The sequence below is a fragment of the Enoplosus armatus genome, chromosome 5, assembly GCF_043641665.1.
Source record: "Enoplosus armatus isolate fEnoArm2 chromosome 5, fEnoArm2.hap1, whole genome shotgun sequence".
Classification (NCBI taxonomy): domain Eukaryota; kingdom Metazoa; phylum Chordata; class Actinopteri; order Centrarchiformes; family Enoplosidae; genus Enoplosus; species Enoplosus armatus.
In genome coordinates this window covers 23,702,908-23,725,786 of record NC_092184.1, presented here as the reverse complement: position 1 = coordinate 23,725,786, position 22,879 = coordinate 23,702,908, and the positions used below count along the sequence as shown (strand labels likewise).

General features: G+C 41.6%; 2 protein-coding genes across 2 annotated transcripts; one reads left to right on the top strand and one right to left on the bottom strand.

Annotated features, from left to right (window-relative positions):
- Window positions 1–1,270: 1,270 nt before the first annotated feature.
- her8.2 (hairy-related 8.2) lies at window positions 1,271–2,399 on the bottom strand. Its single transcript, XM_070906499.1, has 4 exons — window positions 2,337–2,399; window positions 2,141–2,236; window positions 1,975–2,053; window positions 1,271–1,641 (listed from the first exon to the last, which is right to left on the bottom strand). The coding sequence occupies exons 1-4, from the start codon at window positions 2,397–2,399 to the stop codon at window positions 1,271–1,273; spliced, it is 609 nt and encodes a 202-aa protein (XP_070762600.1).
- An 8,842-nt stretch (window positions 2,400–11,241) lies between these two features.
- On the top strand, window positions 11,242–22,072 carry cab39 (calcium binding protein 39). Its single transcript, XM_070905745.1, has 9 exons — window positions 11,242–11,345; window positions 15,857–16,012; window positions 16,190–16,354; window positions 17,139–17,257; window positions 18,273–18,441; window positions 19,519–19,578; window positions 20,071–20,136; window positions 20,729–20,872; window positions 20,972–22,072. The coding sequence occupies exons 2-9, from the start codon at window positions 15,899–15,901 to the stop codon at window positions 21,158–21,160; spliced, it is 1,026 nt and encodes a 341-aa protein (XP_070761846.1). The 5' UTR covers window positions 11,242–11,345; window positions 15,857–15,898; the 3' UTR covers window positions 21,161–22,072.
- Window positions 22,073–22,879: the final 807 nt, after the last annotated feature.

Genomic DNA, 22,879 nt, shown 5'->3' with positions numbered 1-22,879 from the left:
CCCTGACATACTGTCAACATATAAAGTTGTTGTTGCTAACGTGTTAGCTAGCAAACAGATGTTGAACAGCTACGCCTTTTTCATGGAAGACATGTTGACAAAGCACAGGTGTATATAATAAAATGAATGACGGCTGAGTTCCATTTAGCTGCTTCAGTTTCAGGGTCCTGGGGTTGTGCACACTGGCACACTCAAATAGAACAGAGTTGATGTTGTTACACGTGTGCTTTGATTACTATGACAAAATGGCTGCTGTACATTCACTCCCCTTTTAGCTCTGTTTGGTCTCGCTAGCATCTAGTTGGGTTTCTCCATGAGAGAGCTGCTGACTTTGTCTGTCTGACACTTGTTGCTGGGCAGGTAGTGAGTTTATCTGAGTATTTACTGAAAACACCTGTCTGCTGCTGCTGGAAACATGGCGAGACTGAGCTGCTCAGTATTTGCAGTTGCGGCCATTAAAACAATGAATTAAAAAGATGCACTGAGCAGCAGAACTGGGTCTTATGAGGCTTTATCACTGCGAGGGACCCATTTTTATCCATCATTACTGACTTGATTTTAAATTTATTTTATGCAGCTTTAAAATTGTTCTCAGAAAATGTTAACTGACCATAAAATGTAGGCTAATATCTTTTGTTTTTGTCAGGTACAGGACTGTTGACGCTAACTTCTTTTATGGTAGAAATCCAGGCTGACTGTTGTAATAAACACCTAAACAGGCCTCATTTGCTAATTATATTTCCGTGGCTATATTTGTATAATTATACCAAATAACCTGATTAGTAAACAGTTTGAGTCTCCTTGTGAGACCAAGGGAAGCTGTTATATGCCAGGGGCTCATCCCAAAACATAACTGACAAGAGCAATGGCACATGACTCATGAAGCTGAATAAAATGTCAAGAGTGTACAATAAGTTTTATTAATATTAATGTTTGGGTTAATCATACAGCAAAGGAGGAAGACATAAAAATCTATGCAATGCCAAGCAAGTGGTCTAAGAAGCAAAGTCATGCCTTATAATATCAAATAAATAAAGCTGTTAATACAATAAATACATGAAAGATTAATAAGAGCCTTCTATAATGCAGGCTACAAGAAGTCGACTTCTGAAGGGAAGTACTGAGAAAAGGTCTGTATAGAATCATTATAGCACACCTACAATAATAATCACTGGAACAAAACTGCCCCACGTTTGTCTTCTGAGCAGCATATCTATAAGATACATAACAGAGGATGGTCTAACAAAATGGAGATCATTAATCCACCAGTTCACCAGGGCCTCCACATCTCCAGCATCCCCAGGTGGGAGCTGTGGAGTCCCGGCCTCTCTCGGTGCCCAGCCACATGGCAGGCAGGCCCTTCTCTCTGGAGCTGCCTCCCGGCGCGGGGGTCTCCTCTGAGCGGTGTGCCGGGGGAGCCCGTGCCCGGGCTGGCCGGAGGAGGGACGTCATGTCTGGGTGTGGGCTGGAGGGGACGCTCATCGGTGGACCTGGGCAGGGACTTGAGGAGGTGGTTGAGAAGGCGGGAGCCCAGAGTTTTGTCCATCCAGTCACAGGTGAGCAGCATGTTGTGGACCTCGTGCATGCACTGGATGTACCCGGTGCTGTACTTCTGCTGGGCCTCCAGGCCTAATGTGGGGTCTGCAGGAGGGAAGGAAGGAGGTGTGAAGTTATAGCAGCCCCTGCTGGTGACAACACAACATGCACCCAGCTTCAACTGATGCTGTTTCCCATCAGTGATCTCCATCAGTAATTTCACTAACATATTATAACAACCCTCCTCTAATCGTCACTTTACAGCTGAAGATACGTGAGTTCTGTGTTATGTGCTGATGCTGCTCTCTGGAGCCTAATGTCAACTAGGTCAAGAGATCTCAAGATACTGACCCCAGGAATAACAGAAATGAGTGAGGTAACAGCCAGTATTGCAGATGTCAATAAAAACTATAATGTACACAGAGCCAAGTTCCTTACCGTTGAGTTTATTACTCTGGATGTTTTGCAGATGTTTCACTGTCATCTCTAGAATATCGGCTTTCTCCAGTTTGGATTGCTGTTGAGAGACGAGCAGCCTTGAAGTTATTCAGCCTCCGGTGTTTACTCGTGGGGGAGGCGACACACGTGAGGGGAAAATACTCACATCAAGTCTGAAGGCTCCGATCACGGTTTCTTTCAGCTGATCCAAACAATTGTTTATCCTCTCTCGTCGTTTCCTCTCAATGAGCGGCTTCCTCAGCTGTAAAGAAAACATGGAGGGTGAGGCACCATGCTGGAGTGAGCGTGGCCCACATCCTAAAGGAAGAACTCGATCTAGAGTGTATCCACGAGTGAAATACCTTTCTCTCCTCCTTGGCACTGGGATGTTTCCCCACGTTGTGCGCCACGGATGAAGCAGTCATGTTTCTTCCCGGGTGTCTGTGCGCTTTGTGCCTCCTCCACTCCGAATCTCAGCGCGTCTCTAGGGCCCTCCGCGCGGCTCTGCCCTCTTATTTATCTGGCGCAATTAGCATGTGAATGCTCCAACTCTTTGGCTGCGGGATTTTCCCACACACGGGGTCCCATCAGTCAAGACTGACAGGTCACTGGCTCCATTCAACAACCGAGAGACCCGGCCTAGAAAAAAAAAAAAAAAAATACTCGCAAGCGACAGATGTCCAGCCTGAAACCATGCACTACCCTCCACCCACCCCCTCACCCCTCCACCCAACAAAAAAAAAACTGCAGCTTCCTCTTCTCCCAGGGATGAACAAGAGTGTGCAGTTACCAGTGCTTTACTCCGGGGAGCCCCTCGACTATTCTTTTCAGGAGCAACATTACACTACCTGCAAAAAGGCCAAGCCTCCTCCCTCAGAGCTCACAGGGACACAATAGACCGACAAATCACTGGAGAGTCGATCCAACACAGCGACGCAGCGCAGGCCTGCCTGCACGGAAGATGCGTCTCAAATCATTTGTGTCACCTGTTAATAGGCTATTATTTTAATTCTGATTTCTAAGTAGCCCATTAAAACAACACCTAACACCCTTCATGCCAGCTGTCTGCAGCAGGACAGTCAAACACAGCACACCTCTCTTCTTCTTCTTCTTCTTCTTCTTCTTCCAGCCTATTTATCCGGCTTTGATCACTGTCCGTGTTTTCAAATGTCAGACATCTGCTGTTAACTGTTAACAGAGCAGATGTCAGATTGACCAAATGCCCCCCCCCCCCCCCCCCACACCTTTAAGCGAGGGCCCCTGTTTTAGAGCCACGCGACTGCCAGGCGAATGCCGGGTCGTGGGAACCGGAGCCGAACAAAGGCCGCTATTCATTCAAACCTAATCAGCATGAAGAGCGTGATGACCTCCAGAGGGGGTGGGCAGTCCGGCCGAGGAGGAGGAGGAGGAGGAGGAGGCTTTGGCAGGTGACCAGTGGATGACCAGTGCCGTAGACAGGTGTGATGATAATGGAGCAAGCAATCCAACATACTGCAAATATAAAGGCCATTATCATTTTTGCATGATGCAAAGCTCTGAAAAAAAGCATTTGCAATTCAACATTACATTACTTTCAGTGTAGAGGAGTGTGTTGTAAAGAGCGGGTTCTGGAAGTTAGTTTGACCCTGACCCTAACCCTTTCTGACTGTAATGAATCACAATCAGGACAATAGAGAAAAGCTTTGTTTGATTGTTGGCACAACTTGTAATCCCATTTATGCCAAAGAATACACTGTAAATTGAGTTTTTACAGTAGTTGTAAGGATATCTTTATTTATATTATACCAATATCACTCTTCAGTCCCAGATGGAAAAAATAAAATTTGGACATCATCACACAGTGCACTTCCTCACAGTGTACTCATTAGAGGTAATTCATGTTTATGTTGCTGACATGTTACTACAAAAAATACATGAAATACAGCAAGTCCTTTCGTTTCCCTTCTTTATGTCAGTAAAGATGTCATACCTCTGCCTTCACCCCCACCTGTCTGATTACAGTTAACATCAGAATGAATTTATGCTGCAAGTAAACATATGTCAAATTATATCACACGTTTCCATTAGAGTAAGAAAAAGGTTGTCTTTATTCATATACCACTTGACAAATCTAATAAAATAAAGACACAACTATAGAAAACAGTGAAAGGTCTTTATTTTTGAGAGTGGAAACACTGGTGTGTTATATTCCAAAACAGCACAGGTGAAGACCAGTACAAATTTATATGACATGAACAAACTATGTTTTGCATACGACAGTTACTGGACATTTCGTAAATGTCCAGTAACTGTCCATGTCCATGTTCGATTGTCCAGTACTAAAAAAGTGGTGAGTGTGTATGTGTGCAGTGAAACAAAGTCATCGTTAAACAAATGCAATTATATTGGAGATAATGAGGAATATCAAGTCAAATAATGTAAAATCCACTTACATCTTATACTTAATTCATAATTGATTAACTACCACTATTTTTGCAATCAACCATGAACAAGTCTAAATTCAACAAACTTGAATGATTAAAGGGGACCTATTATGCTCATTTCCAGCTCTATATTTTCATTTAGTGATTCCACTAGAGCAGCTTTCCATGATTCACAGTTTAAAAAAGTCCTAATTATTTTGGCCCTTCATGCAGCCCCTCAGTTCACCTTCTGTCTGAAAGAGCCGTTTGAGCCCCTGTCTCTTTAAGGCCCGCCTCCCTAAAAGCCCACTTTCTTCTGATTGGCCGGCCAAGTTCCAGAAGTCTTTGGAAGAATTTCCAAAGGCAAACTGTAAACCTAACGTTACTAACATTGACATAAATATAAATGTCTGGTCTGTGCCTGGAGCAGAGATACCATATAAGGACATCCGTGTCTGTCTGATGTCAGACAGACACGGATGGAAAAACTGAAACGGAGCGTTCAGAGGCTCACAGAGATTACTTTTACATACATTTATCTCGTTGTTTGGCAACTCTGGCAATGTTTAGTATGAATATCCGCCATTGTAACATTAACATTATATATGACAGGAAATAAGGAAAAGCATAAACGGTCCTCTATAAGACAAAACGTGTAAAAGTGCTGAAAGTAAAACGAGAATGTTATTAATCAAGAGGTATGTAAGGGTTACGCATCCCTGTGACATTTCTCATTCTTTCTCGTGAACTAATGACAAAATCGTAACTAAAACCGATGGAAAAATAAAGTCATGATTTGAGGATGCAGCTTTTGTCATTTTCTTTTTCCTTCTTGTCTTCAGTTTCTTTTAAATGGAAGATCTTTCCGTCAGGCTGCTTTATCCATTTCAGTCTGACTGGTTCCCCCGGATGGTCCTTCAGTCTCTGGTTGAACTGAGCAGAAAAATGTTTCCATATTATATTTGGGTACAAAAGTGTAAGATTTGAAACGTTGGTATGTCGCCATTCAATGAATTCAATATCAACAAGCCTTGCTAGCAGCTCTGTGAGGCCGTACTTAGACTCAGCAGTGTTGTTGTGTTTGCCATGTTCACTGTGTTTCCCATGTTGTTCACCATCTTAGTTGAGCGTGTTAGCACGCTAACGTTTGCTAATCAGCACTAAGTGTGACATGAGTGTCTGTACCAACATTTCATGGAAATCCATCCATTTGCTGCTGAGACATTTCCGTCTGGTCCAGAGGGATGGACTGGCCGTCATTGCTAAGAAAGACTTTGTGGTAGACAGCAATGCGCTCTGCTAACCTCGACACAAAACACTAAATGGAAATAAGCTTCATACTCAAACATCGTTACCTGGTGCAAGATGGCATCCTGCATGTCTTCCAGGTCCACGGAGGAGTCTGAGTTTTTCAGCATCACCTTCACTACCTGCTTTCTCTGTGCTGGGATAGTCATTTCATAATGATGATAATGATGTTAATGTAGAAAACGGTAAAACTGAAAGCCATGTCACAAGCAGGTTTTGTGTATATTGACTAATTATAGATCATAACTCACCTGTGCAGACAAAAGTATATTTGTCTTGACAAAGCCGTGCATTCCATTTACTGTGAGTTGTAGTCACACAGGAACGTTGGATTTTATCCGGCTGACCCAAATTCCAGACCCCGAATGAAGTCATACGCAAGCGCTGACCATCTGACCACTTCCACGACTCTCTGTACAGGCCGATCCATGCATACGTGTCCACGAGCTTGCTGATCTCTTTGCTCTCTTCTCCGTTCCTCACACTGGCGAGGTCTGTGTAGTGCCTCCTGCAGTAACTCTGAGCGCTGGTCCAGCTCTTCTTTGCTTTCACATAAATGTATCTCGTCTCTGAAAATTCTTCAAAGTAAAAGTCGCGATGTGGTCATCTCAGCAATGATTGCACTCATACAATGATCAAGAATTGTGCTTTACTTTACAGCGGTGACTTAAGATGAATGCTAATGTCATCATGCTAATATTCTCGCAATGGCAATGCTAACATGCTGATATTCAGCAGGTATAAGGTTTACCATGTTCACCATTAGTGTGTTAGCATGCTAACATTTACTAATTAGCATGAAACAGCTGAGGCTGATGGGAATGTCATTCATTTTGTAGGTATCTGGTCATAAACCAAAGCCTTGGTCAAGCTTTCCCTCCTAGTAGCGCCAGTTGTAATGTCAGGGGATTTACATTTATTCATTTGGCAGTCGCTTTTGCCCTCATAAATGAGATACAATCCAAGCCACAGTAGATCAAGGAGAGACTTTGAGAATTTCCTGCCTTGCAGTGCCCGTACAAGTAATAATAATATTATAATAATATCTTTATTTAAATAGCTCTTATCAAAGTAAACTTACAGGGTGCTTCACATAAAAGTACATTTATAACCTCAGATTTAAAAGAGGCCACTGACTGCAGTAAAAGATGTGAGATACACTGATCGCCTTGTAAGTAATGAAAAGAACCTTATAATCAATTCTAAAATGTACGTGAAGCCAGCGGTGAGAGGCTGAAACAGGGGTAATGAATTCAAACCTTTTCACTTTGGCTAACAGCCTGGCAGCTGAGTTCTGTACTGTCTGTAGCCGATCTACAGTTTTACCGACCTATATTGCCATACATAGAGCCCTGTCACTAGCATGGCTAAAAATGGCTTCACAGTGACTTGTTTAAAGCAGTGGTAGTTAGCCAACAGTGTCTCTGCACTGAACGAGAAACGCAGGATCAGTAAGTCGTCAGTCATGATGACATGAACAAATAGTTGGTTCATTTAAAGACTTCAGAGTTCAGCGGACAAGGTAACTGTGTATTATTAGATATAAGAAGACTGGTCTTAATATGAAGACAGCAGGTGGCTGCCTCACATTGCAGTTTCATTATAGGGGTGAACACGTCTCAGCATGTAATAAAGGACAGCAATAAAAATATACTTTACTCTAAACTAGTAATGATGATAATAATGATCATAATGAATACTTGTTTTCTTGTTCTTCTCTTACCATTGTAGCAGACGAACGGGTGTTCTGTGTCGCACCAATAATCCGACCATACTCCCCAGGGTGCTATGTTAGCACAGATGAAGAGTCCCCTGTAGACATCGGGCTGGCCACCATGCCACCATCTGAACTCAGCCTGTCCTTCTTCATAAAATCCCTCCCTCTCCAGAGACCACCTCCAGTTGTTAAAATCACCATACAGACCTATCCAGACTTCATCACCATCATCCCATAACATGTGACTCAGCCTGACCATGTCTTCCTCGCTGTTTATGGTAACCAGGTCTGAGTACTTCTCCCTGCAGTAACTCTGGGCTTCAGTCCAGTTCTTTGCATCTTTAATGTGGTAAAGTTGAAGAAAGCATGAGGGGAGGATGCAGAGTCCTGTGATCACAATAACAACATTCAGTTTCATGGAATAGTTGCATTTAGTGAAATCATTTGTTAAACGAAGCAAGAATACACATGAATTAATGTATACACATGTATCTAAATGGATAAATGTGTATGTAATAAGTCTAAGTCAAAGCCACAGATACAGTGCAGTCCGTATTTGGACAGCGACGCAGCTGTTTTTGTGTTGGCTCTGTATTTCAGCTCATAGGATTTGAAATGAAACTTTGAAGTCCTGACTCTGTAGCTATAAATTGAGGATGTTTACATTCACATCAGATGAACCACTCCTGAACTGTAGCCCTTTTCAACAAGTCCTCCGTACAAAATAACAAAATTAAAAAAAAATAGTCAACAGTTCCCTGCTGTGAGAGTGGTGCGAGTTAACCAAAACAGCAAGGTTGCGGGCCCGAAAATGAACACAATGAGCTGGTTGAAGCGCTGCGAACGACACCTTCACCGGATGTAGGTTGTTGGGATAAATCTGCCTCCCCTTCTGCTATCTGCGCGTTACCACTGCAAGGGCACCATCGCTGCATCCTGGGTTTAACACTGCCTCAGAGTGAGGTATCCAATGGCATTCTTATTAGATGGCCCAAACACCTCAACTGGCTCCTGTCAGTGCAAAGGGACTGAGGTCCTACTCACTCAGGTCCTACAAGCCATCGTTTTCTGGCATAATACCATGGCCTCAAACTTGAAGGTGCTGAGTCCTATCCCAGCGTTTCCCAATAAGCTGCAGACTGCCCCAGGTCTCCCAGAAATTACACTTACCTAATAAGACCACGAATGTAACTGTGTTCCAGTCCATGGTGTATAATGTTACAGCTTGTCTGCAAAATCAGACAATAACAGATGAGACTTAGGCAGCCATAAGACTTTGGTTTCAAAAATGTCTTTGGAACAAAATAAGTGAAGTGATTAACTCTTGTTTTGTGTTACAAACAACATGAAAAAAAATTCTCACATAATAAATGTACAGTGAACTGCAACAGATGACTAATGAACTGATGACTTACCCTGGTTGTGTAAAAAGTAGAATTAATTTTTTTAAAAGCCAATGGAGAGGTTAAACACTGGTAAACTTCCAGTGCTGAAACAATGCTGCTCTCTTAGCTGTTATACAAATATAATCAAATGTACAAGTTCTGGAGAAAGGTGTACCATGTGATGTGGAACAGAAGAGGGCAGGTTATTTAAATGATATGCACAACAGAAATAGCGAGGGGGAGATATTTATGTAAATCTGTTGCGACAGTGTTACTATGTTGAAGAGTTACTGAACCACTGTCGACAGAAAACTGTTTTTGTTTGTATGATGTTTGTTGCACGCACTTTTCATTGAAATTAAGCGGATTGGCACAAAGTAAGGACTCATATATTAGTTCATCCTGATCTGAATTTACAAAAGTCATCTGGAAGATCTTGAGGAACCACATATTTTTAAGACAAAGTGAGTTTCAACTTGACAATGAAAAAATAGGAGTGATAATGACTTGTCACCAGTCATTAGGGAAAGTTCTGTGTTTAAGTGACGAGTTGATTAAATGAGCAATAGGGGGAGTTCAAATATCTTTGTGTTTTTTAATAAGCATGGTATCAAGTTGGAAAACATCTCTACATTTTATTCACTTGTGTCTTGTTGGTCGTAACCAGATTGAAAACATGACCTGCAGCATCTATAGGAACAATATCCAGTTCCCTTTTTGTGAAGTTTTTACCTAACTCATAAACAAACAGAAAATAGAAATAGAAGTATTGTCTTCAAGTCATTTCCCCTGTGTTTTGAGCTGAAGATCTCCCAAAAAATGTGTGTCCCGCTTTGTAAGATTAGACACTTTATAGTGGTGCAGGCAGAGCCAGATTAACCCACCAGAGGGCGCCAGGGGGAAAAATAAGTGTGGGGCCCTATTGGATGAACGAATATATGAATCCTTACATTGTGCCAACTGCTTAATTTCAATAAAAAAAGACAGTTTTGGTGAGAAATAATTACTATACAACACACAATATACCAAAAAAACCCAAAAGAAAAATAACAAACAAAACAGCTGCCTGTCAACAATGATTTAGAAATGTAACTGTAACTTTTTGCAGGCAGTTAATATACTACGTGTTGCTTTTACCTTAGTGGAGACTTATTCTAGTCTTATTCAGGTATTGTATTGCTGTGTTGTGTGCACGTTCACTTGGAGGACGAAACCTCCTGCAGGTGGAGGAGGAGGATAACCCTGCTTCAGTAAAAACCTGCAGGCTGCTGGAACCAGGTAAACGCTTGCTTTAACAGTCTTGGACACATTGAATTAAGGAGGATCTCACTGAATAGAAATTAAAACACATTTAAAGATGATAGCTTGTATATGCTATTTAATTTGAACCAACCTTGCTTTTCTCAGCACCGCAGTACCAGCATCCAGTTCTAGCCTTTGTCAGCCAGCCAACGCCTGCAGCCTCATATTTGTGACCTGCAGCTACTGTCAGGTGACATTCAATGACAAGTCTATCTGCAATAAACAGTTAAAATGAAAGACATGGATACCTTGAATGTGTGATTTTACTTGTTTTACTTATGTGGAGATGTTTGCTGTGTACAACCTTGCTTTTCTTAGTACCTCAGCTGCTATCGCCAGTCAACTGGAGCCACCTGCAGCCACCTGCAGCTTCTGATAGCCAGCCACCTTTGAGAAGCACAGACACACTTCACTTCACTTCCACAGTCACAGCTGCAGCCACCGACCTCACAAAGAAAGCTCACAGCTCTATATTTCTGTGGAGCAGGTACACGTGGATAAAAAAAAATAATCCCATATATTTTTAGTTCTATAGATTTTTTTTTCCTCTGAGAGGTTGTAAGGAGAGCTTTCGTTGTTATAATGTTGATGTTGGTAGTATTCAGATCCTCTAAGTAAAAGTAACACTGCCACACTATAAAATACTATAAAATAGTAGTTTAATCTGTCAAAATGTATCATATTTTGTAAAATAATTATATGTTTGGTATTCAAGTTTTAATCTGCAGTAACAAGGCTGTCAAATAATTGTAGCGCAGTAAAAAACACCATATTTCCCTCGGAATTGTAGTGGAGTGGAAATATAAAGTAGCATAAAATTGAAATACTCAAGTCAAGTACAAGTACCTCAAATTTCAATTTAGGTAAATGTCCTTGCTTACTTGCAACGCCTTTTATTGCCGAGGCACTGTGCCTCCTTATCAGAGGAGGACTCGAGCAGCCGCGACCTGTGCGTGATCTGTCCACGGGGTGAGCGCGCCCTCCTCCGGTCACCTGCCGTCCTCGCTGCTGCCGCGACATGAGACGGCCAGAGGTGGCGCTAGACGCTGCTGCAGTGACAACCGCTCCGCTGCTAGCGTTACCAGTCGGGTCAGAGAAAGAACTAGGAAACGGGCCGCACAATTACCTATACTAAGTTGCAATCAAGGGGAGGCGACGAACAAGGAAAACAAAGCAGTTTCTGTTCCGAGGAGCACCTGAGTTGCCTTTTCCTGTCTTGACAAATCGTGGGAAACTAGTAAAAACGCCGTTTACAAGGTACTCTGTTGTATATAACGTTATCTTGTTATGAATTAATATTTGCAAGCATTGTGGTATAAGGCTACTGTAGCTAACAACGGTCGCCTTAAAGTTAGCTAGTTTACTACATTTGCTAACGTTAGCTTGCTGGAAACGTCTTAGCTGAACCTAGCCTGCTGTTGATGATCTGCTAAAGTAAGGCATGCGCTTGATGGTACTAACGCGAGGAGCCACTGCCAGGCCTGGCTAACGTTATGCTAAGTTAGCCAGCTAGCTAGCTGACGTTACCAATATTACGTGACGAAACTGGCTATTATAAATGTAGTTACTTAATTCTCTCGTAGCTATTTTAAATTAAGCAAAAGCAGCAAGGAACTGTTTGTAAGCATCCGGCCTTCCGAGGCCTTCTGTGTGTCGTCGACAACACACACACACACACACACACACACTTTCACCAGCAAGCCAGCGGTAGCACTGTTGTTTGGGGGACAGTGATTGAAATATGATAGGCCACGTTAGCTTACAAACAGATAAAAAGTTTGCTGTGAAGTAAACGGTAAAGGTAGCTGAATCACATATCTTACTGTGGTTCTGCGTTACAGTTGTCTTGCGTTTGCAAGACACAGTATTACTCAGTGAGCAAGTATCCATTTTGTTACTATTGCGCAAAGTTGGCAGGCTTCACACCATCACAAACCAGGCATGGATAACAGAGAGGGGCGGTGCTCACTGTCAGCTTCATGTTGGCCAGCTTACTGGGCCGCGGGTTTGCAACTTGTTTGAGTTTTGTAAGTTAAGTTAGATAATACGTTTAACAGAAAGGGCTTTGGAATAGTTTGTGACTCGTATGAATAAGCTAGCCAGACTGGCGTTAGCTAGCTGCTCGCGGTGGTCGCTAGCTTACTGTCAGATGATAGCGGAGCATCTTCTGCTGTCAGGACTGAGGGGTGGGGGTGACGTTTACGTTTGAGCTGTCTCCTGGCACTGTTTTGTTTGTTTTCTGGAGGGTAATTGTATTTCGTGCTCCACTGACTATTGTAATCGTGGATATGTAAAGTCTCCTCTGGCTGACATAACGGTGATTTCTTTTGAGAGAGTCGGTAGGACGTTGGACTTTTTCCCTCCGTCTTTTAGGCCATGTTAGGTCAGTTTGTGGGAAAGGCAGGCCCACAGCACCTCTGACGTTTGTTGGCCTAACAATACTCCAGCACACGATGCCTGATTAGTAACGGAGTCATTGTGGGTTAGCGGTGACCAGCTGATTTTGAACCTGCCATATGTGTTTCCTTCCTATTTGCGTCACTGATACTGAAGCGGTCCTGCTGCCTGCTGGCTACATTAACGAGCATTAGCCTGTGCGAAAGACGGATTTGGCCACCTGGCGAAGTTGAAGTGTGTCTAGATTAATAAAGAAGCAAGCACAATTTAGGTGCTTGTGTCACAAGTGAACCCGGGGACAGGTTTTATATTTCAGCTCAGTCACATATGACACATCATATATGAATGGTGGGCAGCACCTCCCACTTAGGTGCTGCTTGGTTTATATTCCTGGCCTCAGCGTTGCTTTCTAAATGTGGACTCCCTGCCAAGACATAAGAGGAAGAGTGTGACAGCTCGAGGGTTTGTGTTGGGAGTTTAGAGGAACCTGACAGGACAACAGGTTGGTGTCAGACAGTTAGACCAGTGCGTGTTAGTGTTTGATGTGCACCTCTAAGAGACTAAATGACTGGTGTTAGATGTTTTTGTGTGACCTTTGTATCATACCGTTAACAGATTTCTCAAAGTGCAGCATGCTTAATGAAAACACTTTTTTTAATTAGATGAAATGATCATCAGACTGGGGTTAAGTTTTATTGATATGTATTTCTGTCTTGGGCTCTTGCAATAGGTAGTGTTGTCATCTAGCCACTGGAGTAAAGAAGCACATTTAGGTTGCTGCGTTGCTAATTATACCCTTGTACACGTCTTGTCAGTTCAGAAATCTTTGGCTTTTGCCCCATAGAGTACATAAGGTGGCTGGGGTTGGTCAGAGAATTTGTGTAGATAAGGGTTCTTGTTGAGTAACCCGGTGAGATATGGTTGTCACATCTGTCAGTTGCATCGCCCATGCCTCTGCTATGGTCTTTGTAGCATGGTCCAACGTGTTTACTTGGATTTGTTAGTCACTGTTCAGGGAGTAGGTTATACAAAGGTCTGAGACTTTGTCATGGTGTAAGCAGGCCTATCTCATAGTAAACATTACATTGTTAATCATTTACTGAAGAAGATTCACAAAAATATAATGACACATTAAAGGTCAAATCTAGATATGATGTTCATAAGTCTTTCCTCAGTTGCGTTTGTATATTCAACATTTGCCTGGTATGATATTTTAGTAGTATTAGGTACCAGCAATTGGTTTTTCATTAGGACCTAATTCACAGTAGTTTGTGCTACAGCAGGGGCTAATAATCAATTTAATTGGGATACTTGGAGTGGAAACCAGCTTTGCTCCAGATTACTACACCAGAGCAACAATTGCACAAGTTATGAAAGATGGACTTAAGTTGTGGAAACTTGACATGGCCCACCAACAGGTCCTTTTTTGGGGATAAGCTCCAACAGCACTACCTGCTTCTATCTCTCAGTCAGCTGTTGTTTTTAATTCTCTACACAAGGCCTGGAAATCATTGGGTAGCTCAAAATACTGTCAAGATAATTTGGTTACAGTAACGGTAGTAGTATCACAACTCGGATGATTTTTTTTGACAAATGCTATCTAGGACGAAACACATCTACAGTACAATGCAATATTTGTGCAACTATTATATACTATATTATAGGAAAATACATCCCTAAAAAGACACAGTGTAAGGGATCAAACCTGTATTGAATTCACTGGATAAATGATCGATGTTCAGTTCAGACAGATTTATAGACAGATGGGATGATTTTAACATACAGACACAGCAGCCAGAGTACTTTTCCATTATTTTAAACATCAAACTGCCATAAACTGGAAAAAGTTTGAACTGCTAGAGTTTACACATCTGTTGAAAATATAGGAAATACCTCTGCCTCAGAAAGTATCACAACACTGCTGCCAAAGTATAAGTGACATATAAGATATCTTATGATAATTTATTACAATATCAATTACTTGTCTCACTCCATGAGCGGTAAGTGACAGTAAGAGAGTTCAGTGGGCATAGAGGGTGCCATTTTAATAGATAATTTTGGTTAATTTACATTGTTTGATAGATATAAAACATATATGGTATAAAAGTATACAAGTATAATATATCATAAAAGAGTTTTGTAGAGGTTCTTTGATGAAGCTGATGAAACTGTAGTGGTATATGTGTTGTCCTGTATCTACTGTTGTCAGTCTTCGGATTGTTATGTTTTCATGAGTATGACTTCTGAATCATTTGCTAGTCACTGGCTATATATTTGTAATCACCTTCTTTACCTGCTACACCGCTTACTTTTGTACTTTTCTATGACTAAGTGAGTGTTGCATAGATATTGTTTGGAACGACTGGGACCTGATTGTTTGTAGCTCACCTGTGAACTAACATTTTATTAAGCCTCCACGGCGGCGATAGCCGTGGCCGAGGGTGTTATGTTTTCGTGCTGTCTGTCCTATTCTCGTGAACGTGATATCTCAAGAATGCCTTGAGGGAATTTCTTCATGTCCACCTGGACTCAAGGATGGCCTGATTAGAATTTGATGGTTAAAGGTCAAGGTCACTGGGGCCTCTCAAAAGTAGTTTTTGGCCAAAACCCATATTTGATGTGGCCACAGTTGGTCGGACAATGAATTGGTGACACTTTTGACTTAAAAGACATGGTCACTGTGACTGCAAACAACATATTGGAGTGCGCCTAGCTAGCCTAATCGTTATCCTGTGAGTGAGTGAGTTTCACCTACAGCTCATAGAGAGGCTTCACATCCAAACATGCCAGGAGGAAACAAAAGTACTACATTTTGTGTAGCTATACTCTATGATAATCCTTCATTAATCGGTTCAACAATGTATATTCACTGGAATCATACATATGTATCATCAATATGGTGATAACCTCCATTTAGCCAACAAGTTATACCTTATATTCAGTTTCTTCCAAGTGTTCACTACATATATTACATGAGTCTGGACAGACATGGATGTAAACTGTAACTTGAGTGGTTGGCAAAGGCAGTAATACTAGTGTTATACAGTGCAACTTTAATTTAGGTCTGTCTCTGACCCGTTGGTGGTTTTTATATGTGATTCTAGGATCACAACTAGAGGGGGTGTATTTATTGATCTAAATTAATTACCTGTGAAAGTACAGTATGTTTAGTCACGCGACAACGTGTTTACTTGGATTTGTTAGTCACTGTTCAGGGAGTGGGTCATACAAAGGTCTGAGGCTGTGTCATGGTGTAAGTAGGCCTATGTCATTTTTATATGCGATTCTAGTATCTCAACTCGGATAGTTCTCTTCTCAGCAGTCCCTCCATCTTTACAGGCTCTGATCCAGTTTTACATTTCATCCCTCAGGTGGACAGTCCGCTCCCTGGTTGCTCGTGGTAACTCTCCGCCATGCCTTTCCCCTTTGGCAAGTCCCACAAGTCGCCGGCGGACATCGTCAAGAACCTTAAGGACAGCATGACAGTGCTTGAGAAGCATGACATCTCTGACAAAAAGGCTGAAAAGGTAGAGTGAATCTTGCTCAAATTCACTTGTTCTTCACTTCATCACTTCTGAAATGTCAATGGAAACTGTAAAACTATTGTTTTATGGGGGGTGTGGGTTTGAGGTCGTTTTCTGAAGCTTGAAATGTCTGTTTCATGGTATGTATATGCCTGCGTGTGCCATGTGTTTATAATTCAGGCTACAGAGGAGGTGTCAAAAAGCCTGGTTGCCATGAAGGAGATCCTGTATGGGACTAATGAGAAAGAGCCCCAAACAGAGGCAGTGGCCCAGCTCGCCCAGGAGCTCTACAACAGTGGCTTGCTCAGCACCCTGATAGCGGACCTGCAGCTCATCGACTTTGAGGTGAGATTTTGTGTCTTTCGTAGGAGTGTAATTGATGAGATTTAAAGAACGGAGTTTATCTTGGGTATGTACGCACATAAAGAACACGAGAAAGGGATGCATATGTTTTGAAGATGTGCATTCAGGTAGTAAGGACAGTTGAGCATTCGTGACAAACCTGCCTATGTTGTTGTTATTTGGGCAAACTCATGTCTCCCTGCAATATGTCAGACTGGTGCTGTGTGCTAACTGCTGCTGCAGGCTTCCCTGACTCATCCTATCACAGCATGACTCATAGTGTTGTGTGATCTCTCTCTTCCTCTTTTACCCTCTCAGCCTCCCTGTTCAAACGGAAAAACTGGTGAAAAATTGCAAATCACAAGGGTCCCACGTAGAAATATGACGGTGATTCAACATTTCAGAAAGTTATGCGCACATTTGGATGTTTTTATTAGTAGGTATTTGTCAATATCCTTGTCATTATCTTAAGAGGACATCTATTTTTCCTCTCCCTATGCTGAAATACCTTGAATGAAAAACTGGATTAATTGCAACAGCATAGAAATTGTAAATACAGTAATCTCTCAGACGTTTATCGTTTTGACATGTGTCACATTTAAAAAAACAGCATACTTTACGTTAGAGCTGCATCTTGGCTCTCCACTGTGATGTAGCTCCTGATTGCATTGTCAGTTTGTGAGTGTGTTGTAAAACCTTTTTGTGTATTGCATTCTCTGTTGTATTGTGTACTTTAACTTCTGCTTTATCAATCCTTTGTGCTTTGTGCTTTATCTGTTACCACCAGGGTAAGAAAGATGTGGCTCAGATCTTCAACAACATCCTTAGACGTCAGATTGGCACTCGGACGCCCACAGTGGAGTACCTCTGCACCCAGCAGAATATCCTCTTCATGTTGCTTAAAGGGTAAGGACACACACACACACACACACACAAACACACACACACACAAACACACACACACACACACACACACACACACACACACACACACACACACACACACACACACACAGCAATCATGCTCCCATAGATTGTTTAGATTTTTCTTTATTTCTTAATATTGTTGAAACAGTACATGTTAACAGGTTATTGAAAAGACTAAGCAACTTCCTAACATAAAGGGAAGTAAGAGATCCTGTTTTCAAATGGCCTGACTGCCACCTAAAGCAGGAGAATGAAAATATGATCCTTGTCATGGCCCTTTTTTGAAACCACAATAGAATTATTTTTCTGACCGATAGCCGACCCTCGTTAACCAATCATTAACTGTTAACCGACAAGATTAAAATGTACTATTTAGAGTGGACGAATGTCTGTTACCCATTAAAAAATGACCAACAGGCCTATTACAAATGTTTTCCTTCATAAGAAAGGGTTTATTTTTATATGTGCAGAACATGAGGATTCACACATCGTCAGCTGACACACATTGAATCCTCCGGCGCTGAACCTAGATCTCCCATGTAGAAAAACATTTTATGACTTATTAAAATAAATAGCCTAGCAAGCAGGAGCCAGACTTTTGTAATAAGCTATTTAATTATCAAAAGCAGCCGACAGGTTAACAAAACAGAAACTTGTGGTCTCATTAGACATGTCCAATGAAAGATGTGCTGTAGATAGAATGTGTTATTAAGCATCATGATGTATAGAAAAAACCCCAACATATTTTTAAAACAAATCCTAATCCTTCATTGTTGTGTGAAAACACGTTTCAACAGAAATACTGTAATTACCAAGTCATTAATTGATTAGCTACATGAATGACCTAATTAGTACGACTGGTCATGTGTGATACTGTATGTCATGATTATGGCAGGACATTTGGCAGCTCACTTACCTCCTTGTTTCAGTTTATCCCTTGGCAAATGTTATTTGCTATCAACAAATGAATGTGTTTTGTGGCTGTTTTGTGCAGGTATGAGTCTCCAGAGATTGCCCTAAATTGCGGTATCATGTTGAGGGAGTGCATCAGACATGAACCGCTGGCCAAAATCACGCTGTGGTCGGAGCAGTTTTACGACTTCTTCAGATATGTGGAGATGTCCACGTTCGACATTGCCTCAGACGCATTTGCCACTTTCAAAGTAAGTTGGCTCACTTGTTCAGCTGCTAGAGTTGAGCAAATGTTGTTTTGAGTAATGCTCCGAAACATCTGCGACTCTTTACATCTTAAAGCCGGTGACTCCTTTGCAAAGGAATCCAAAAGCCTCATTTCAAAAGTAAGTCACTGACATATTGAAAGTGATTAGCAGAGATGCTCTTTACACCCTCATGACATCTCTCTGTAGCATCCTCATTTCCTACTTCCTGCTACTTCATTGATGGTGGTTTGTTTACATTATATAATTTTAATCATTGCAACTAAATAACTCAAACAGGCTGCAAGTACCTGCTGCTGCGCATTTTGCAAGTATAATGACACACTGACACAAACAGACTTGGAGATTGAGAATTTGGAGCCAACAATGTGTTATAATGGGAAAGACAGGGTTCATCATATGCTAAGTTATGCCATAATTTAGAACCCTGAACGCACGTCATGAATCTGCCTCTTATTTTCAAAACAGAAAGTCGTAGCGGCTGCTGTGGAAACCTTGTCAAAATCTTAATATTTAATTAATCTTAATTAAATATAAGATTAGAAATGGGCCGTGTCGTTGTAGAATCGTGCTTAATTTTGTATTTGTAACATTAATGAAGTAGAAGTAGATAAGTCGTTTCATCATTTAAACCACCACCACCAGTAGTGTGCTGATTGTTCAGGCTTCTCATCAGAGGGGCTCAGTTTTACATGTGTCCTATTTGGACACACTTGAACACCGTTGCTTAATGAATACTGGTGGTCAGATTTTAGTCCTGGCATTAAAAGTAATACTTCTTTTATTACAAAGCCATTTTTATTCAGTCCAAAAAAGGATTAATGTCCTAGCATAATGCAACAGATAAACCAGTCTTTTTATGTCTTTTTATGAAAAGGATTATGTCCAGAAATATCACTAATCACACTGTAACCCAAAACATTTTTTTCTATGAGGATTATTTCTGCATGTGTTTCCGTTTGTTGTACCTACAGTATCCAAAAGGTAGACAAATGGGACCAGGCTATGTCGTAACCATTAAGTCTGACTGTATTTCTCATAGTCTGCATTGTCTATTTCCAGGACCTCCTCACAAGACACAAGCTACTGAGTGCAGAGTTTCTGGAGCAACATTACGACAGAGTGAGTTCACAGTAGGGCATGGATTCACCCAAAGTGAGATCAAAAGGCTTTAAAGTGGCCATGAGATCATAGAGGGAAGAAATTATGTATTCTTACCACTAATGTTAATTAAAAGAAGTAAAGAGTTCAGTAGAATTCAACGTGATTAAGATGACTATTTTTAAAAACTTTAGAAGAACTTAATTCTTGTCAGCAGTTACTATCTAAGTTATCTAAATTAAAACTGTGGCGGTCTGGGTATTCGGCATGCCGTCAGTCTCTTTTTATATCAACACCAAACCAGCCATTTGGGACATCATTTGCAGACTGTGAATACAAAGTAGCTGTCAGTCTGTGAGGGGAAAATCTCTCATTTTCCTGTCATTGTGTTTTGATACAAGACACAGATGCAATTGTGAAAACCACTACTTGAAGCATGTAGATGACTCTCTCTCTCTCTCTCTCGCCCCCTTTTTATTTTTTCTCTCTCACTACTTCTTCCTTTCTCTCTAGTTCTTTAGTGAATATGAGAAATTACTCCACTCAGAAAACTACGTGACTAAAAGGCAGTCCCTCAAGGTAAGTACCCTTGGTCGGTCCAGTAAACAGGTCTCATGTAGTGGCGCAACTCTATTCAGAGAGCTATTTAAAGATGGGGTCTGGTCAGAGTGTTGGGTTTCTCCAAACCATTCCATCTCCATCACCTTGTTGTGACCGCCATCTAGTGGTGGGAGCATGTAAATGTTTGACATGTTTTCTGAAGTCCCTTTTAATATCTAGTATATTCTTCACTTACCTTATGATTTGGCTGCATTTAGTGCTTACTTTCACCTTGATCTGTACATTATGCACTCTGTAGCTCTGATGCCACAATCTGTAATCCAAACGTAAACAAACGGGTCCCCCACTGACAAATTATTTCCAAGATTGAAACCTGCTATCTCTCTCAATTTCTGATGCAGTTTATGGTGTTTATGTTTTGTACATAATGGAGTAAAACAGACCTATATGTTCAGTTATATAATGCAGATTTTGTATTAACTTAACGTGTGGGCAAAGGGCTTTGAGCAGTCAGCCTGCCAATTTGGCAAATCTGCAAGTGTCTGTCAATTTTAAAAATACATTTTTCAAATGAATGTTTATTCCTTTTTCTCACTCTGAAATGATCTAGTTACTGGGGGAGTTGCTGCTTGACCGGCACAATTTCACCATAATGACAAAATACATCAGCAAGCCAGAGAATCTCAAACTAATGATGAACCTGCTGCGGGACAAGAGCCGCAACATCCAGTTTGAGGCTTTCCATGTTTTTAAGGTGAAAATGAAATCACAATTTTCACATCAAAGATGTGATTAAACGTAGCGCTCAACGTCTGCACATATTAACATCCTTGTCCCCTTCCTCCACTACCAGGTGTTTGTGGCCAACCCCAACAAGACGCAGCCAATCCTGGACATCCTGCTGAAGAACCAGACCAAACTCATCGAGTTTCTCAGCAAGTTCCAGAACGACAGAATGGAGGACGAACAGTTCAATGACGAAAAGACTTACCTGGTCAAACAGATCAGGGACCTCAAGAGGCCTGCCCCCCAGGAGGCCTGAGGAAGGGTGCAGAGGTGGGGGGGGGGGAGCCACCAGGACCATGTCTGGACAACATCCAGACAACGTCTGCTTAACGGACCCATCAGCAGCTGCTGTTCTGGTTTCTGAACAAAATTGCGGAAACAAATGAAAAACCAACGTACCCATATCAACTCATCAGGAAGTCGCAAGCTCCTCTGCTCCTTGATCATTTTTTTTTTCTTTCAGTCTTTCTCCTTCAAAAGAAATAAGAGAAAATAATAGATGCTGCTGCTTTCTTGCACATTGAGACATGTAAGGTATATTATAATGACACAACAGTCCATCAAACATAGTGACAGAAAATGTCCGTGCATTCAAAGTAAGGCAGACTTCCTGATAGACACACACGCACACCAAGGAACAAAAGTAGACACATGTTTACACACATATATGTATTACATTAAAAAAACATGCATACACACACACTGCAAGAATATCAGCTGAAACCTTGTGATGGAAATGGTACGAACAAGCTGAACGTTGGTGTGTTTGTTGCATGCCTTGAAATGTGACAGATCCATGGCTGTACCCAGCGTCGGCTCTGTGATGGCCTGCCCAGTCTGGCCCCCGTGTTCAGCGCCACAGACTCGGAAATGCACGCGCATCACAGCAACCGCTACAGTTTCGTATCTATGCATTCATCCAGTAAAGCAACAGTGGTTCATTTTAGCGATTCATGGGGACAAGCTCTCAGATGCCATCACACAGAACCATTTACCTCCTGTGTGCTTTGTTACGACGCAGCACTTGAAGCACATGAGGAAGGGATGTAAAGGTATGAATTTGGTAAAGCCCAAGAGTTGGGTCTCTTTTTTTGTTTTCTGGGACAGGGTGAACATGTACATATGCCTTTTTTTTTTTTTTTTTTGCTTTGTAGATTTTTGTTTAACCTTGACATATGAATATATATTATATATATATTACCTTAAACATCAGGTTTTTGGTTAATTGTAATCAAATTACTTTCTAAACCATAAAAGAAACGACAAACAAATTAAGTGACATTGTTTTTTGCATTTCATTTTACTGCTGAAATGGTTGCTGGTGGGTTTCTTTGTACATAACTTAAAGGGCCAGCTCCCGTTTAGCTAACCTATAGGATATTAACAATTTGTACAGCAGAGGAATGTCATGGTATTAGCTCTGGATCTGTTAATCCTCTTTTTATTCTCCATCTTCATTTTGAGTATCTCACAGTCTCAACTGAAAACATGCAGGGGTGTGAGCAGTGCAGGGGGTGGGTAGGGTGGGGGGGGTTCGGAGCGCATTAACTGATACATAAAAGCCTGTGTGTTTGTGCACTTTGTGAGGTGCTGAGTGATCAACATCACCTAACTGGAGTCGAGGATAGCAGGGATTTCCCCCCTACTCAATTTCATTAACCCCCCCCCCCCCCATTCTCACCACTCTGCTAGTGGCAAGGGAGTGCTGTGTGGCCTCACAGTGAGTGTGCTTCAGGGGTGAGCTCATCAGGACATTGGCAACTCGGCACATCATTCTTATCCCCCACCCACTCCCTTCTCCTCATGTTTGAGCCTTTCTCTTCAGAGGGTTTATAATTCCAGTACAATTGTGAGTGTAAAGCATTGTGGGTAGCAGAGTATGGGCTCGTTGGATTGTCCTCATGGTGCTGAGCAAAACTGATGAAACAACAGATTTGTTAATTTACAGTGAATGACAAACAAGAAAACATCTCCG